General features: G+C 42.9%; 1 protein-coding gene across 1 annotated transcript in view; it reads left to right on the top strand.

The window, feature by feature from the left end:
- Positions 1 to 18,369, top strand: part of grm8b (glutamate receptor, metabotropic 8b) — a 145,826-nt gene extending 127,457 nt beyond the window's left edge. Inside the window, exons 10-11 of the mRNA XM_078256461.1 lie at positions 13,819 to 14,065; positions 17,799 to 18,369. Of these exons, the coding sequence (XP_078112587.1) occupies positions 13,819 to 14,065; positions 17,799 to 17,848 (297 nt within the window). The 3' untranslated portion in view covers positions 17,849 to 18,369. The remainder of the gene's footprint in view (positions 1 to 13,818; positions 14,066 to 17,798) is intronic.
- Positions 18,370 to 18,765: the final 396 nt, after the last annotated feature.

Here is an 18,765-nt window from a genome sequence, read left to right as displayed (position 1 = left end):
GGCTTGAATATAACGGATGTCCATTATTATAAAAACATTTCAGACATTCAATCGGCCGGTCAGTCGGTCCACCTTTGGTCCCGACTGAAATATCTCAACAAATATTTGATAGATTGCCATTAAAATTAGTGCAGACATTCATGGAGCCTAATGGATACATTTTACTAACTTTGGTAATCCCCCTGATTTTCCTATACAGCTTCAAGATTGACATTTTTGTTATTTAGGGAAATAGCTCAACAACTATTTGATGGATTGGCCATGAAGTTTTAGAGCAGTTTGGAATTTGCTCAGTTGACGTCTTCGAACTTTCCATGATTCTGAGCACCTGTAGAACTTGTTTATTTTGATTTAAAAGTTTGACAGTTTATTCCTGACCTTGGAAACAGACAAAATAATCTCAATTCATTTACTTTGAGTCCACAAGGATGTGATGCAGTCTGAAGGTGTGTTCAGACAGAAAGCAAAGCAAACTTTTGAGTTGTGTCATTTGAGTGGATTCGAACGCCGGACCCCAAACATCCAATGTAACTACTGCACGTTTTCTGTAAGCTCGCTAGCGTACATGGGGCGCACGCTCTACCAGGTGAGCTATCCAGGCGCCCCGCGGCTTCAGTTTTTACTTATTTTTGCACGGAGAAATGACTGACGAAGCAGATTCAGACTGAGCCTTCACACACGCTCAGATGAAGATTACATCACCATCCCCGAACAGACTGAGGTGTGACATCAAGCAGCCGGCGGCTTTCACCCCCTCGAGGCTTCAGAGTACAGAAGCCTGCAGACAGAAGACACTTTTTCCTGCATCAAATCTCAGGGTTTTTTCCCGAAAAACTGCAGCCAAAAGGAAGGGAATACAATGTACTAAGAAGAACATTTTATTGTACAGAGAAAAGAGACATCTATTTAGTATTTTTCTGTAATCTCAATGCAGACAGACTGTTTGTTTTAAAGCCTTGGAGCGTCCACATTGTTAATTTTTGAGAGAAACACAACAAGCACCTCGGGCGTTCTTATACATTATTCAGTGAACACTGTTGTGGCTGCTGTTCGACTCTTTATTAATCTGCTGCTGCAGCTCAAACTGACCCGTCCCGCCTGCAGTAAACAGGAAAACAATGTGACGAGTTTCATTAAAATTAGACCTGGTAAATCGATAAAAACCTGTATGTCAACAAAGCATTTACAGGTCTGGTTCCGTTCACGTCTAAGTTGATTTATTCTGTGAAATCATTCGACCAGAAGCTATTCTTTCACAGGACACGGGATGATTTAAATACGTCTTTGTTTGGCAGTGTAAGCTGAAGATAAAGGTATTAGAAAACAGTTTTCACTGAAGTTGAAGTTCTGGAAAAGTTTAATGGACAGTTGAAACAGAACTGCTCAAAGTTGAAGTATGTCGGTTGAAGTGTTGAATGAAGTGTAAGCACTGATGGATCCGTAGTTCTGAAAACGATAAGTGCACATTATTTACTTTAGTAACGTTGGTTAAAGATTCTAAAAGAATGTTTTGTCTCAAGTTAAAGCACTGAAAGAAGTGAAAGAAGCTGAAGTGGCAGTTACAATGGTGGTCAAGTGCTGTTTGGAGATTCAATTTAGGGTGTAACCACCAAGAAGATGAAGTGAGAATAATCACTAGTCAAGTTGAAGTGTCAGTTTTAAGTGTAAAGGCTGATTTATAGTTGTACGTAGGCCGCAGCCTAAGCTGTTGAGAGGATTTGAACTTGTGCGCTGGTGTGTCCGCCTCGTTGTAGCATATTTTTTTAAGAGTAAAGCAAAGCCGGTATGTGTGAGTGTGTGGGGAGTGTGTGGTAGAGCGAGTGAGAGAGTGAACGGGATTAGCTCCGGAGCAAGTTCCAACTCCATCGGCGGAGACGGAGAAACAAAGTGTCTCCCCCGTGCTTTCTGACCACAGTCGGAAAGCTGTAGCAGGAAAAAGTTAATGTAGTCTTGCATTGCCAAACCTTCCTCCACAGCGCTGCGGAGGAGGGTCTGGCTAGTCCACACAGGAGAAAAACATGCTCTGGTTTATTGGCATTTCTTTAAACCAATCACAATCATCTTGGGCGCACTATGCGCCGGACGGAGCAACGGTGCCAACTCGTTTTGGTGGAACATGTACGTTCGAAGGTTGTTTTAGTCGTGCAACAGAAAACTCAGATTGGACAGATGTGAGACTAGCTGTCTGGATTTACCCTGCAGAGATCTGAGGAGCAGTTAACCATAGTCCTCAGAAATCCACCAGAGTTTAGAACGGCAACACAAAGAAAGCGAAAAGTGACGGACATCGGCGGAAGATCCAGCGGCACCTGCACAAACCCGGAAATGAAACGTCGTTGATATAGACTAAGGGAAATGTGACGCTACCAAGCCACGGCCAAGCGGACCAATCACAGTTATTGCATTCTGCGGCGCCACGACGTGTAGTTACATTGCTGGGGAGGTGCACGTAAGGACACGGCATAGGTTCCGTACCATAGATTCAACGCAGAACCATAAATCACACTTAATCATTGAGTGAAGTTGAAGTAAACCTGCTGCAAGGACTGAAGATTCAGACAAAACAAGTGAAAACTAAAAGCTGTTGAACCGCAAGTCATGAAAAGAAGCTGAAGTGGCGGTCAAAATGTTGATAAAGTGCTGAGAGGAGATTTACTTTAGATGAAGTCATGCTCACTGGATGATCTGTTGTGTAGGACTAGATAGTTGATATCCCTCAATGAATACGTACTTGAGGTACCGATGAGACTCCATGGGATGAAAAGAGTTGAAGTCATGTTGGAGTTGTTCTCAAAGTTAAATGCCAACAGTCAGGAAATAGACTGCATTCAGGGCTGTAAATACACAGGAGGTCAGAGGTCATTCTGTTCATTTAGTGAGGGATCAGTGCTGTCGGTCGGCAATAAGTTTGGCCTTTTTCCACATCTGCAGCTGCTGCCCTCAAATGAGAGTGAAGAGAAAAAGATCCAAACAAAACAACGCAGGCAGTCACTGTTTTGTAGATTTTGATGAATTTGGACTCTTGTAATGCCATTCTGCAAATACTTCACTGTAACATGTCTTGGAAAAAAACGTATGCAGACTTTTTAAGACTCTGTTGATTTATTAATAAACATTTTTACTTTCCTCTCAGCATCCAGAACTCTTCATCTCCAGACTGCCAGACGCCAGATTTATTTGACTTTTCTTTCTTCCATCCATCAACAGAAAAAGTTGAACCCCATAATGATATACATCCACGTTGGAGAAAAGTAATTGCCTGGAGTTTCATCATCGTTTCTTTGACACATTGGGCCTGAGGATGCAGGTTACTGCTTGCTCTGCCAAGCTGTTCTGGCTTTCTGCATCACTCTAAAAACAAGAGGACATTTTTACAGACAGATGTCAAATTTTAGACTTAACTATAAAGAAAAAAAGATTCAGCGTTTAGGAGGGTAATGGAGGATTTTTGGCGGATCAAATACTTCCCTTGGATTACATTAAGCACGAAAGAAAACCCAGATTGAATGATTTCAGGCCTAAGAACACCCAGGCAGGAGAGCTCCCTCATATCTTATTCTCACCCATTCGCTGATTGAGATTTTTATTGTTATTAAAGAGGTTATTGCTTGCACGGATGCAATCATTTACCTTTTCCCTGTTTACTACACTAACACTAGCTCAATGGATCAGCCAGTGATGGAAAGTAACTAAGTACATCTACTTGAGTACTGGATCTAAGTAAAACAACTGAGGCACTTGTACGCTACATTTCAGAGGGAAATACTATACTTTTTATCTGGAGTTTCTGCTTAATAAATTTGCAGATAAAGATTTGTCAAATAGCATGATGAGTTATCCTTATATGATGAAGTATATAAAGTAGTTAAAATTAGCTCCTCCCCCAGCAACAGCAAAGTGCCGCTCACATGTTAATGCATCAAACAATGATCCAATAACATGATAATATAGCACAGAAATTGGCCATTCTGTGTAATGAAAACTACATTTTCCTGACAAAACGTATGTACTTATAAGCAAAAATACAGAACATACTCCCGGACTTTTGCAAATAATTTTGCAAATTATTATTATTATTAAAATTATTAATTTTTAAGCTCTTTAAAACCGCCATCAGAAGCAGGTAGAGGTGTAAAGCAGGATTTATGGTCCTGCGGAGGCTCCACTCAGAGCTTTCGCCGTAGCCTACGTACAGTAAGTGGCCTGAAGTTTATACTTGCGTTGGTGTGTGTGTCGATCTCTTTAAGAGAATAGAAGGGCCGGCGCGTGTGTGTGTGTGTGCATGGGGAGTGTGTGGTAGAGCGAGTGAGAGAGTGACGGGGGATTAGCTCTGGAGCGAGTAGCAACTCTAGAGGCATAGTAAGAGAAACAAAGTGTCTCCCCTGTCCTGTCCGGTCGGATATCTGTAGCAGGAAAAGTTAACCCTCTCCTTGATTTCATGTTGTTTATGGAGGAGAACCCGGTCATGAGTAGAGGGAAATTTGACCCTACCAAGCCACGCCAAAGCGGGCCAATCACAGTTGTTGCGGTCTCTGTCGCCGATTATCGGGCTGTTTGCAGTTTGCAGATTATGTGTATCTGCGTTTTATTTACCTGATAACTGATACATCGTGAAAACACGAAAGGCAGAGCAGTATACAGTATATTTTGTATGTCCCTTACCTGCTATTATATAACGTATTTCAAGATGTCGCATGAATATGGAGCGTCTACCCCAGTTCATGTAAATGTAAAATTTTAAGCCAATAGGAATACTTGGAATTGATGGTGGTGGTAAATATTCATGAAAAAGGACAAATTTGTGAACAGGCAACACAGATTTTGAAAATTAACAACTAAAAACGTTACACACTGGGACTTTAACGCAGAAGCATAAATATGCCTTACTAAGTACCACATGTTCCTGCTGATTGCTCAGTTGCATAAACTGGTTCCAAGATTGAACATCAGCACAAATGCATACTCACAGCCTCGACGCAAGCGCCTTGGTCTTCAGGGGATCACTGTCGTGCCAATCATGACGTTAAAGCACACCCTCTCATGTAAAATGGCCTAATTATCTATGAGGACGCTCACTCGCTGACATTTACAGTAGCAGCAGTCGGCTGATTGCCGGCCACAGCTGAGGCCAACACAGAGGGAAGCCAGAGAATCACTAATAAGCACATCAGAGGGGCTAGGTTCCTGAATGAAGCCCCAGCTGCCCGGGGAGGTGTTCACTAAACAGGCAGGGCCGCTGGGAGAGAGCCACACTGCCTCCATCCATAATGAACCAAGCTTTGATATTCAGCCGGAGGATCCCAGAGAAGATTAACATGCAGCTTCCACCCACAGCAGCTCCTCTCGGGAATCCAGCTCCTCTGACCTCGACTGATGAGCTACTTTATGATATTGTTATGCTTACGGTGCTATTATTACTTTTATTATCAGTGTCTACAAACACTTCACACTGCCAGAATTTACAGTATCTAGGAGACAAAGAATCGCACAACAATACGCTTTACTCCTCTCTGATATGTAGGGTTATATCTCCTTACTTTACAAACCACACAAGCTGACATGTAAATACCACATATTTGTTTCTCTTTTGATGGAGCTAGGCTAGCAGTTTCTCTGTGCTAAGCTAGGCTAAACAAGTTCTGGACCTATCCAAATTACCTATGATATATGTTTGGAACAACAAGTCCTCCAAACCACATGACGCTCAGCGTAAATTCTTTCAGGAAGACTTCTATGCTTCACATTTCTCTCTCTCTCTCTCTCTCTCTCTCTCTCTCTCTCTCTCTCTCTCTCTCTCTCTCTCTCTCTCTCTCTCTCTCTCTCTCTCTCTCTGTCTCTCTCTCTCTCTCTCTCTCTCTCTCTCTCTCTCTCTCTCTCTCTCTCTCTCTCTCTCTCTCTCTCCCCTAACCCAATCAGCTGCATAGTCATCAGCTGAATGTGGGCGTTTACTCTTTCAGTTAAACCAACCAGACTTGACTCATCATTTCCATCACCCAGGGTTCCTCCATCCCAAGCTTCACATCACATCCATCCAGATCTTCCTATATATCCACGGCCTCTATACCCCTTATAAATTAACATTGTGATGGAGTCTAATCGTACTTATTATGAGACCCTAAACATATCAACCCATGTTCATTAAACTTATTTCACTCTTAAATGAAGTTAATGACCAATGGGAGCGTTTTCATAAATTAGCGCCTCTGGTGTTGACAGAAAATACGAGCCACAGTATAGCCAGAGTGTTTTCTGTCCTCATATCTAAACCACAGAATGTAAGCTCGTGGTTTTAAGCATGTCGTTAACGTTGTGGAACAGTCGCAGTTTGGTTATGTTTAGGCACCAAAACTATTGGTTGGGTTTAGGAAAAGGTCGTGGTTTGGGTTGAAATCACGGATAGGGTTAGGGTCTAAAATGTCAACTAACAAAAAAAGCAAACATCTCTCTCCACCCCCCACCCCAAAGTAACTAAAATCTGGACAATTGTTTGTTCAAGGCCTGTATATCTCCACAGGTCCCAACCCTAAACGACAGTCGATCCTGACACGGAGTCACAAGGCTCACTGAGATGTTTGTTATTTTTTGTTTGCGAACAATATAAAAACCTGCTGTTGATGCCTCAACAATTAATTCTGCTTCTCCTTAAAAAAAAAAAACTGTGTGTGAGAGCAGGGATTAGCTTTGCTCCACTGCTTATCCTCCTCATGAGCCTCAGACTTGTAGAGAGAAAGTCAATACCAGCCGCAGTGTTATTGACTGGCATCCATAGCTGTTGTTTAGGTGCTGTTGTTTTTATTTTGTGTGAGGGGAAACGTCGCCCTGGCCAAATGAAGAGAACATATTACCAGTTTACAAAAGAGAGAGAGGGATGGGAATACTAATGTCTCCTAAAACTGAAACCAATGAACGGGCCGGCTACGTTGCACGCGTAACGTATGCGGAGCAGATGTTTCAAACACAGTAAAATTAATGGACAAAGCGACGCCGTAGACTTCCACGGGAGAGCAGTGAAGTCTATTAGAAGCACTTTTGTGGTGATTGCTGAGCGTTACTGAGCAGCCTCCAACTGAGAGAGACGACGTAGATGTGACGTGAGCAACCTGTCTGAAAGTTGTAAGTCTTCTGGTAGCTGCGCAAAGAGAAATCTCAATCATTCTGAATATTGCAGAGACGGAGAGCGCAGGTATATGTAAGGAGATAGCATAGGCACAGGCTGATTATTGCTAACTAAAATGCTAGTTAACATTAGTAATTAAACTTAAACAGCTAATGTAAGTCGAAACTGCCTGCGAGCTTCTCCTGACTATACGGTAATTCCTCTAGTTTGCGACAGAAAGTCGCGTGGTTATGACGTTATAACGTGAGGTACAAGGTAATGGAGCCTTTTATACATTGTCGTGTTTCTTTAGAAATAAACAACGGACAAATAGAGTCTTTAAACGCTTCAGATGTAAAGGTATTCGCTGTCAAAGTGACGCCAAAATGAATGGCAGAATGCTAATGGAAGGTGATGGCTTGTTAGCTTCAAAAAGTCTCCATAGGAGGTATGCTTTGCGGATGTTCGCTTACCCCCTTGGTTTCAAATTACGTTTCCACTGTAACCAATGAAACTGGCTACACCGGAAACGAGAGCAGCGCCTAAGTGGTGGTGCGTCTGCTCTACAAGCGTAAAACTAGGACAGTCTTCTATTTGTGTGGCCCTTTTACACAGACATTGATCATAAAGTGTCATTATTTCTTTTAAATTAAACTACCGATATACAGGAAACAACTTAATGACTGTCAGTGAAAGGGCTGGGTACAGAATTCAAAACTTTTTAGGCACGGACTGAATTCCCTCCAAAGTTTTGCGTGTCGAAAAATGCCTCGTCATTCAATACCCAATTTCAATACAGTGAGCCAATCAGCATGCAGCATGCTTGTACCAAGATCTAAAAATGTTTGTTATTCTCTGTCTAACGTTACACGTCGTAGAGACACGCAGGGAACACTCTATGTTACACAGAGACAGAGCTCACGTAGTAGGAGCTGAAAAATAAATAAAAAGATTAGTGCCATAATGTGAAATGTTGTAAAAATGTTCGGTTCCGAAAAACAGAAGAAACAACATAAATCCCAGAGGGAAAGCTCACTGTGTCTCCTGTGACTCACACAATCCTACGCTGTGTGTGCGCAGCAGGTGTAGCCAGTTAAAAGATACATTCCGCGTAGTTCGCCGAGCACATCTGCTCGGCAAACGGTCCGCATACTTTCCACGTTCAATGTAGCCAAAGGGTAACACAACTGACCACGTTTGAGCGGGAGGCCGGTGAGAATCATGTCAAAAAAATCAATCTGCACTGAGGGATTTCTGTAAATATCCCTGACAAACATTTGCTTAGAGAGACTTGCGATTACTGCAGTGCTTTGTTTTTTCTAGAAATGTCATTTCTTTGAACTTCCAGTTTAGGGCACTTGAGCTTCAGTCGAACAAATAACAGACGAGTGACATTAAAAGCAGGAACATCCAGATTCTTTGCCGTTACAGTATAATCTGCCTGGGTTGGAGGTTTCACTGAAGTACAGCACGTTCTGTGACTTAAATTTCACCGATGCCAACACAGAATGTAAAAAATGATCTCTATTTCCGCTTGAGGTACAGTCTGTACTTTGAGAGAAAGGGCAGAATTTAAGAATGTAAATATAGGACAGGGGACATGGCAGAGAGTCTGTGCTGAGTCATGATGTTCAATCATGAAACTTGATCAGCTGCAAATGGGTTCAGTAGACGGAGGACCTGGGCTGCAGGTATGAGTTCATTGATGTCTTCCAAACTGGTAGAAAACGAGCTCATTAAATTGAATAGTCTTGTGTTTTATAACCCTAACCTTTCTGTCCTGCTGCTGACGTTCAGTTTAAAGATCTGCTGCTCCAGTTTCTCTCAGGCCTCAGCTGCTCTCAGATCAGACTCCCACAGTTCTGAGCATTAAACCGTTTCTGCTTTGATCGGGCAGGAAGGTGGCGTCCGGGCCACACAGAAAGGAGAGCTGTCAGCCCTCCATTAACCTCCCGAAACCTTCATTTCCACCTTAAACTTTTAAAGTTTGATTGATTCTAAAAGACGTTTCCTTATATGAACTCTGAAGAATCAGGTACGGACATTATCCGGAGTTTCCCTTTCACACATGTAGCACACAACCGTAGATTGTCCGTCTCAGATGAGTTACTACCTACTGGAAATACTCCGTTGGGTTTAGGCAAGGGGTTGGGGCCTGGGTAGAGCGCGCAGGATGCTGGACATGATGCAGATTACACCGCGGCCACGTAGTCAGTTCGTAATTTGCTCATAAACAACCGAGTCTCTTGCCGTTCCTTGAATTTGTCTGACGATGTAGGCGTCGGCCCTTACCGACAGAAGTTCCTGAATCTCGTTGTCTCTTCAGTTAGACATTTCCTTTGGCATCTTTGTGTAAATCGCTCTTCTTCTTCGCCTTTGGATGTTGGTTTTTCTTGATGCCGCATGATAGAAACGCCATCAACGCGCCCACTCGATCGCTGTGAATTCTCCGGACAATGAGCTGCTCTACCGAGTGGTTGTCCATGAGTCAGCCCTCCACCACTTCCTCGCTTTCCTGCCCTACTCTTCATCAGCCTTCTCTGTCCTTCAAACTTGGTTTCGTGATAACAGCTTGCGTCGGAGAGGCCGCATAAATCACTTCAGAGCTTGTTTTTTCTCTCAGGCCCACAAATGACTTCATGCTTCGCTGTCTGTCATACATTTTCATAATGATTCTTTGATGCGTCGCCAGAATCACCGTTGTTTTGGGTTCTTGGGGAGGGAAAACTCGCCATCTGTCACCATGTTTTCCTTCCTCTTCCTCTCCTCTCCCTTCCTCTTCCTTCCTCTTTGTTCCTGGTGGCTGAGCGGAGCCCCGCTGAGGATTACCCACTGTCCGTTCTCACTCACGGGGGCCATTAACTTGGGCCTCGACTTTACGTGAGGTGGTTGCCATGGCAACACGGGTGGTCTCTCTGAGTGGTGGAAACGGTAGGCGTTGTGTGTTGGGAGCGTGTGCACAGGTGTGTTGTGACAGATGCTGGAAAGGCAGGGAGAGAAAACAGAGGTTTGTACCAGCTGATTGAGCTCGGCATGGTGTGTGCGTGCGTGCGTGCGTGCGTGATCTCAGTGTTAGGAGTGAATGTTTCTTCCTGCCTCAGCCAAAACGAGTTTTATCTGCCTCAGCGGTGGCGAGGAGAGAGAACCCAAACAACACTTGAATGCTTTCTGTCACAAGGGAAAGCACACAGATGCTCCCTGCCATTAACCCACAATGTCCATGTGGATGCGGCTGCGACTCATTTCGGCTACGTCACGACTTTGGATGTTTTTATTGATTATTGACATGAAATATTTGCTGCCACATCTTTGCATTATTAGTTAATGACATTTGTTTGTTTTTTTAAATACAAACATCAAACCTAATGTAAAATATTTATTTTGTAGATTGATTAATGATGACAACATAAACGTATATATATATATATAAGCTGTCATAAGCGTTGTCATAAGCTGTTTTCACATATGAACTCTGGACAATGTCCGAAAAATCAGGTCCGCACATTATCTGAAGTTTCCCTTTCACACATGTTGCACCCAACAGGAGAATGTCCGTGCAGGAGGCAGGACATGACACGGATCACACCGTCATAAACAACCGAGTCTCTTGCCGTTCCTTGAATTTGTCTGATGTTTTTCAGCGTTGGTTCTTACCAACATAATTTCTTAAATCTCGTGGTCTCTCCACTTACACATTTTTTTGTTGTCGTCTTCATGTAAATGACCCCTTCTTCTTCACCCTCGGATGTTTATTTTCTTCCTGTTTCGTGCCAGCCACCTGATATAAATGTTACCAGCGCGCCCACTCGCTCGCTGTGGATTTTCCAGTCAATGAGCTGCTCTGTTCACACATGGGGTTATTCGGACATTACACAGACTTTGTGCCCGGGAACTGGCACAGTAAAGTCTGTTTATGGCCGGTTTAGTCTATATCAACGACATTCCACTTTCGGGATTGTTCCATTGTCTCCGGAAATGTCCTTCATTCGATCAGATGTCCGTTACCTTCCACTTTCTTTGTGTTGTAATTTTAAACTCTGGTGGATGGTTAACTGCTCCTCAGATCTCTGCAGGGTAAATCCAGACAGCTAGCTAGACTATCTGTCCAATCTGAGTTTTTTTTTCACGACTAAAACAACTTTTAAACATACCAAAACAAGTTCCTTCTCGAGGCTATTTTGCAGTGGCACCGTGGCTCCGCCCAAGACGATTGTGATTGGTTTAAAGAAAGGCCAATAAACCAGAGCACGTTTTTCTCCCATCCTGCTGTGTTTTTCTCCCGAATGCTGTGTGGACTAGCCAGACCCTCCTCCGCAGCGCTGTGGAGGAAGGTCTGGCAAAGCAAGACTATGTCTGGTTAAACTTAGTCACGCATTTGCTTTCTCACACACAGCTCCTCTGGGTAACGTCTAGATAGGTTCAGAGCTGCAGTGCATGTGTGACAGGGGCTATACTCTGCAATATGCTGAAAAGACTTGTTCCCCTCTAACTGAAACAGTTTTTAATCACTCCTTGTTTCCAGTTGCTTCCACTTTTCCAATTTTGTGATCATTTTGATCAGTGAAACTAATCCCTTACTGATCTTTAACATTTCAAGTCTCAGTAGCTCCCTTTCCTGATTCAAAAACTTTTGATTAAAAGAAATTGATGTTTTTATTGATCGAAAAACTGCAAAGTGAAAACCGCAGCCAAACATTCACCACTTTGACTTTCCCACCAGTCAGCTGGAGAGTAAAAACTCTAAACGATGCCTGGTTACGTGCCAAAGTATATCTGCCCAAGGAGACAAAACGATCAGCCAGAAACGCTAACCACTAGATTGATGGCAGTAAATGAGTCGAGCAATCGACCATCTGTTTGTTTTAATGAACACTTATGGAATTATTCCTGCTGAGTTCGGTCCTTCAGAACATCATCATCTTGTTCAGATCACCAGGTTTATCTGCAGGTAGGCGAGGGAAGAGCCAATAATTGAAGACTTTGTCCAGTGGTGTGAGGAGTCACACCTTCAATTGAACATATCCAAAACAAAGGATATGTACATTGGTTTTGGTAAAACTCAAGGATATTAGGCCGTAACTATAAATAGTCAACTAGTGGATCAAGTAGAATCCTATAGATATCTAGGGACAATTATTGACTCTAAATTAAATTTCCAGGAGAATTGGGAAGCGGTCTGTAAAAAAGGACGTCAGCATCTACAGTATACTGCTTGAGAAAATGTTACCATTTTCATATACACAAGACCATGATGACATTATTTTATCAGGCCTTTATCGAATCCATCATATCTTTGTCCTTAGTGTTATGGTTCGGGTGTGTTTCAGTTAAGCACAAGAATCGCCTAAATCAAATTGTAAGATGGTTAAGTAAGCTGACTGGAGACCTCCCGTCTCACGCAAGCCCTCCCAGCTTGGTGCAGTCCACAAGCTTTGACTTTTCAAAATAAAAGCTTGCGTCTGGTCCGTTGTGTTTTCGTACGGTGTTTTGGATGTTTTTGAACTAAGCAGTACGGCAATCATGCTAATGAATAACATTATTTTTTCATCAGATGTCTTCGTTACAACACGATGGAGCTAGCAAAGCAGTTTTGTGTTTATATGTGCGAGCGGGATTTATTCAGTTTGGGAAATCCCACGGTCTCTAAACCTACAGTTCAAATTGTCTGGCTGACTTAACAGGGAGGGACCCATCTGCTAGCGATATGGGCCGAGACTGAGAGAGCTACATGGATCTACATGGATAAATATGCACCAAACAAGCCACTTTGAAATGTTGCTGTTCTCATGAATACAAAAGTTGGGTGACCCTGCCCCCCTAGACTAAAAACAATTGGATGACCCTCCCCTCAACAAAGAATAAAAAGACATGACCCTCCCCTATTTTCCTCCGGTGGTCCATTCCATAAATACCGAACGGTCCCTAAGATAAACAACTACAGCGGATAGCTATGGCCATCTTAGAAGATAGCCTACAGAATAGGAATAGGGAATTCCAGTATCCGCCCTCTGGACGGAGGCTAATAGTCCCTGGTTTTAGAACTACAAGATTTAAAAACCGTTTTGTCCCAGCGGCAATCACTCTGTTAAACAAACTGTAGAATGACTTGCACACAACGCACAAGCACCTTGGTCATGTACTAGCTGTAGAATTTCTGCATATAACTGCACAAGTCAATGTGGTCATGTACTGTTTTTTAATCCATGTTCTAACTGTATGTTTTATATTTTTTAATGTTTTGTGAGGTGCATGTTATGAGGTGGTCTACAAAGTTTTAAGGATGTCCTACCTCTTAGACTGTAAACCTAGTTTACCTACAGGTACCAATAAAGTAACCTGAACCTGAAGAGAAGTTTCCAGTGGTTAAATGTAACTAAGTACATTTACACAAGTACTGTACTTAAGTACAATTTTGAGGTGCTTGGTACATTTTCTGCTACTTAATACTTGCACCTCACTTCATCTCAGAAGAATATATTGTACTTTTTAGTCCACTACATTTGTCTGGACAGCTTTACTTTCTTTTCAGATGACAGTTTTTACTCCCCTTCCTGTCCAGTGAAAACCACGTATCTCCAGATGTGTTGATGTTGAATGTTTGTCATAAACTGAAGGATGAAGTGTTCCTTTATGTGTTGCTGTCTTTCTGAATCTCCTGGATGGCTGTCAGTAACCAACCCCCCCCCCCCCCACCCCCCCTCCCTCCTCTGTTGTCCCCTCAGATGTACATCCAGACGGCCACGCTGACCGTCTCCCTCAGCCTCAGCGCCTCCGTCTCTCTCGGCATGCTCTACATGCCCAAGGTCTACATCATCATCTTCCACCCCGAGCAGAACGTCCCCAAACGCAAGCGCAGCTTCAAGGCCATCGTCACCGTGGCAACCATGACCAGCAAGCTGTCGCAGCTGGCGGCCGAGCGTCCCAACGGCGAGGTGAAGACGGAGCTGTGCGAGGGTGTGGAGGCCAGCGGTGAGTTGGGTCCAGGGCATTGGTAAACTGAATGTGTTGAAAGTACAGACAATCTGTTTGGTTGAAAGCAGGCATCATGGTTTAATCCTTTTGCACTGGTGACGGTAAGTCAGTGTACAGTATAGAAAATTAAACTTAATGTTATTAGAATAAAACTTGTATTGAAGTATTCTAAACACACGTTTGTGTTCAAAAAAAGTTTTTTCCTTCAACGGCTATTCTTTTGGATCATTTGGAGCATTTATTTGGATTAAAACAGTATAATTCAGACACCAAATGTTTTATTTGAATTGTAAGTAGTTTTACCTCCAAAACAAGAAGAATGAAATGTTTCAGACTTGCATTTAGTGGATATAGCCTGACAAGCCAGACCCACATCAAGATGTTGGGTCTGGGAATCTGAGGGGCGGGATAAACAGTTTTCTTTCAAATTCCCGCTGCATGCAACAGGATAGCGCTACAACCAACCAGAGCAACGAAGAAGGTAGCGGAGCTAGTTGATAGATTAAACTTTCACCGTATCCGGTCAGCAAAATTCTGAACACATCTTCCTTTTTTTAAGAATGACTTCAGTGCCGTTCTTTGTTCTTTTCTCAAAGAAAAGCTTAACTCCAAGTCTTCCAGAGTTGCGGCCAAAGAAAGTTCTGGCACATCCAGTCGTTAATTTGTTCAATGCACTTAATCAGTTGTTGTATTGGACTGTAGTCCCCTGGCGATAAGGTTATATAAATTTGTGTGTCATCCACATAACTATGGTAACTTATTTTATTGTTTTCCATAATTTGAGCCAGTGGAAGCATGTAGATGTTAAACAGGAGAGGCACTAAAACTGAGCCTTGGGTAACTCCGCACGTCATATTTGTATGCTCAGATGTATAATTCCCTATAGACACAAAGTAGTCCCTATTCTTTAAATAAGACTCAAACCACTTCAGTACTGAGCCAGAAATGCCAACCCAGTTTTCTAATCTGTCTAGTAATATGTCACGGTCGACCGGACTCGCTAAAGGACTCCTGGTTGCGCAAGACAGTGCTGCTGATGGGGGTGACCAGTTTAGCACAGTTTACCTCACCCTCGAGTCAGTGCAGGACATATACCCAGAGCTACGGGAGAAGCTGGAGGGACATAGCTTTCTCCCCACCCAATTAGGCTAATAAAGTAATGATTAAAAAAACACAAATGCTTAATCAAGGGCCCGGTCCAGCCCGGCCCAGCCCGAGGATAGTGGCAGGAAATATCGGCCAAGTTCAGGCTCGGGCAGAGAATCTAAACTCTACTCAGTGGTGAGTGAAACAGAAGCAGAGGGACAGACACAGAGCTGTAGCCGAGACAAAGTAACTTTATTGGTTACCAGGCAACTAAAACACTGATACAGATAATCTAAAAAAACTGCCAAAAAACTTGGTCTATCACTAATTCCAGCAGTGCTAACAACCAGACTAATCTTCTGTTTTTTTTGTGAAGTTTGAAGAACAATAACTGAAATAAAGGTGCTGTGTGAAGAAGCGTGTTAACTTCTCTGTAAAGTCGGCCATGTGGAGGTGAAGTGCAGCCTTCTCTGCAGTAATGAGGATTTAACAGGAAGTTGACTTGAAGTTGATTTGGACGTCACCTGAGACCAGATCTGATGAAAAGTGTTTACAGCTCAGAGTTTCACTTCAAAGCTGCATCTTGGTCCATCAGCAGAAAAAGTGCGAGGCGTCTGTTTACTCATCGGAGATGTGCTGACTGAACTGATCTGCCTAATCTAGCAAGCAGCAGCTCCCACGTCAGTTTTACTGTCTCAACCAAAACACAGGAGAAGAGCTTCCTGAACCTCTTTTATCCTGCAGAGTGTACGGTGTGAGGGGAAGAAGTCACGACGAATCAAACTATCAAACAAAAAAAAAAATTACTAAACTGTCAACAACTGACTAATTTTTTTACATTTACATTTAGTTTGAATGTTCATGATCCCCAGAGGATAAATCCACAAAAGAATTGGTGACCCACTTAAAGCAACACCAAAGCACTTTTCCCCTTCGGTCCCCCTATAGGTTGGAAGCGGAATTGTCCATTGTAGTTTCTTATGTCTCATCCGAACTACAGATCCGGTACCCGATCTGGCAAACTTGCATAGTGCAGTTATAGCCGATAGAGAGCCGCAAAGTGAATGCAGAAGTGGCGTTCACCCTGTTAGGAGTTGATGAACCAATGAAACGATTTTGGAAACATTATTTTAAGGTACAAAAGAATCTTTGGTGTTAACTTTCCTGTACCACCGTTACTTTACAGCTTTACAGTTTTAAGGCCTTTACACACCGGGGACGTTTTTTTTTCTTCGTGCGATTAATTCGCTCTGTTGTTTTTATCACAAGTACTTTTACACAGAGCGCAAATATTTTGCGGCGATAAAGCGATGTCATTTTTTCCCCAAACAAGGTCAATTTTTCGGAGCTTTCGTGACGCAAACAAAAAACATCAACCAATCACGTTGTGTTGTTTACCTATCAGGATCATAATACAACAACACGGAGGCTGCTGTCCAAAACCACAGACTGTACAGACGGAAAACTTTATTACTCCTTTCAGCTATCGTAAAAGCAGCATTTACCTTTAGACTTTCTTTCCGCTCTTACCTTTCACAATAAAAGCCCTAGGCATATGCTACAGTTTTCCACAGGGAATTAAATTCACTGAGTATTTTGCTAGAAGGAAACTCAATAAATAGCGTACAGTAGCTTTGTGTTAGCTTTTCCTGCTTCGGAGGGAGACAAGGCTGGAGTCTTCGGAGCTAACGTTAACCCCCGTCACTCCACTCAGCAGCCGGGGAAACATTTGTGCTCAAACTGCAGACTCTAACTACTGTACAATCACTTAATATCGTCACGGCTATTTCTATTCGCAGGCGATTATTTCGCATTTTCGCATCACTTATTGGTCACGCCCCCGGTGTGTAACGGCATTTAGGCTCTATTGATAGCTAAATTATCAGGATGTTCCTTCATATTGTGGCTGTAATGAACACTGCAGCCTGCAGGAGTGCAGGAGTTTAGCCAAATGTTTGAAGTTGTTGATCTCTCAAAAATATAGTCTTGCATTGCCAGACCTTCCTCCACAGCGCAGCGGAGGAGGGTCTGGCTAGTCCACACAGCAGTCCGGGAAGGGAGAAAAACATGCTCAACAGAAAACTCAGATTGGACAGATAGTCTAGCTAGCTGTCTGGATTTACCCTGCAGAGATCTGAGGAGCAGTTAACCATAGTACCACTATTTATTTGTGTGCTATTTGTTTCTGCACTTATACATAGATGAAGAGTCCTTGTCTCACTTCAAAAATGCACTATAAAGATACAATGTATTATTAAACTGAATGTGAAATAACCGATCTGGCAGATATTCAATATTCTAAAATGACTTCATGGAGGTCAAATTCAGGTTTTGAATCGGGCTGAGTGTCTCCCCGGCTTTAACACATGCTTTTAAAAAGGTCAAAATGAACTTTCATGCAAACACCCCGATGTTGAGTTTGCTATTCTTAGAACCTTACCGTTAGAGGAAAGGAGAAAGGTGGTGAAAAACCTTCTAAGAATTGTTAGCGTCTGATGTTTTGGCTGCTCAGCAGATTTGTTCCACATAATTCCTGCCTCGTTATCGTTGACTTCCACTGATCAGAATTCAGCCTCAGTTTAACTCCAGGGGATTGAAGCCAAGTGTCACTTTACTAATCTGCTGTTTGCTTTTCTCTCCTCAGTGCCGCCAACGAAAACCACCTACGTCAGCTACACCAACCACGCCATGTGAAAAAAACGACGGCTTTGACACGAGGACGTCCCGGGGCATTTAAAAAGAAGCCAATTTCTGCCAAAAGTCATCGCGAGGTGCACTGAGCAATCTGAAGGATCCCGAAGAGTGACAAAATGAACCAACGTGGCGTTTTTATGTTTACAGACAGCAGGGGAACAGGCCTGAACGGCGCCAGAAACTTGAAAGGATCACAACAGAAAAACCATCGGAGAGGCTGTGAAGGAAGCAGGAGGATGGTAACCTGAAAGTAAAAAAAAAAACAAGTGTTTTAGAAATAATTGTGGGGACCAATCATATGTGTTGTTATTCTAATTGTGTGTTTAAAAAACAAAAACAAAAAAACTTGTGGTTGTGAAAATTTCTTGTCGTCCGACCGTCGACCTGCATTACGAGACGAGTCCGTCGCTGTTTTTCGGCTAAACTGATTTTGGTTGTGAAGTGTCTAAATGCTATGGTTGACTTGAAGCATGCCCGTTTTTTATACAAATGATCTATTTATAATAAAGGAATGTTTCACACGTTGGTGCCATGTTTGGGTCTGTTTGAGGGGATGAGAGAGTCACGGTTGTGTTGTTGTGTTTGTCAGGGTTTTAGTGTCTTCTTGATTTTCCAGTCAGTCGGAAGTGTTTGTGCTGCAAAGATGCTGTTGATCCGTCAATGTGAGACTCTTCTTGACACAAGGTATGTGTTATCCTCCCCTTCCACTATCTCCACTATTTTTTTTTGCAAAGGGCAGCTTCGCTGCATCCGTAGCTTAGCACCGCCCAAGATGATTGTGATTGCTTTAAAGAAATCCAAACAACCCAGAGCCTTTTTCTTCCCTCTATAGCAAAATGTCCACCCAAGCAGAGCTGTGGAGATCAGTGTTGCTATGTGAGACCAACCTGATCTCACAGAATTCCGTGAAATGAACA

The sequence above is a fragment of the Sander vitreus genome, chromosome 8, assembly GCF_031162955.1.
Source record: "Sander vitreus isolate 19-12246 chromosome 8, sanVit1, whole genome shotgun sequence".
In the NCBI taxonomy this organism is placed as follows: Eukaryota; Metazoa; Chordata; class Actinopteri; order Perciformes; family Percidae; genus Sander; species Sander vitreus.
The sequence above is the reverse complement of the archived record's forward strand: the minus strand, read 5'-3'. Positions and strand labels throughout refer to the sequence as shown.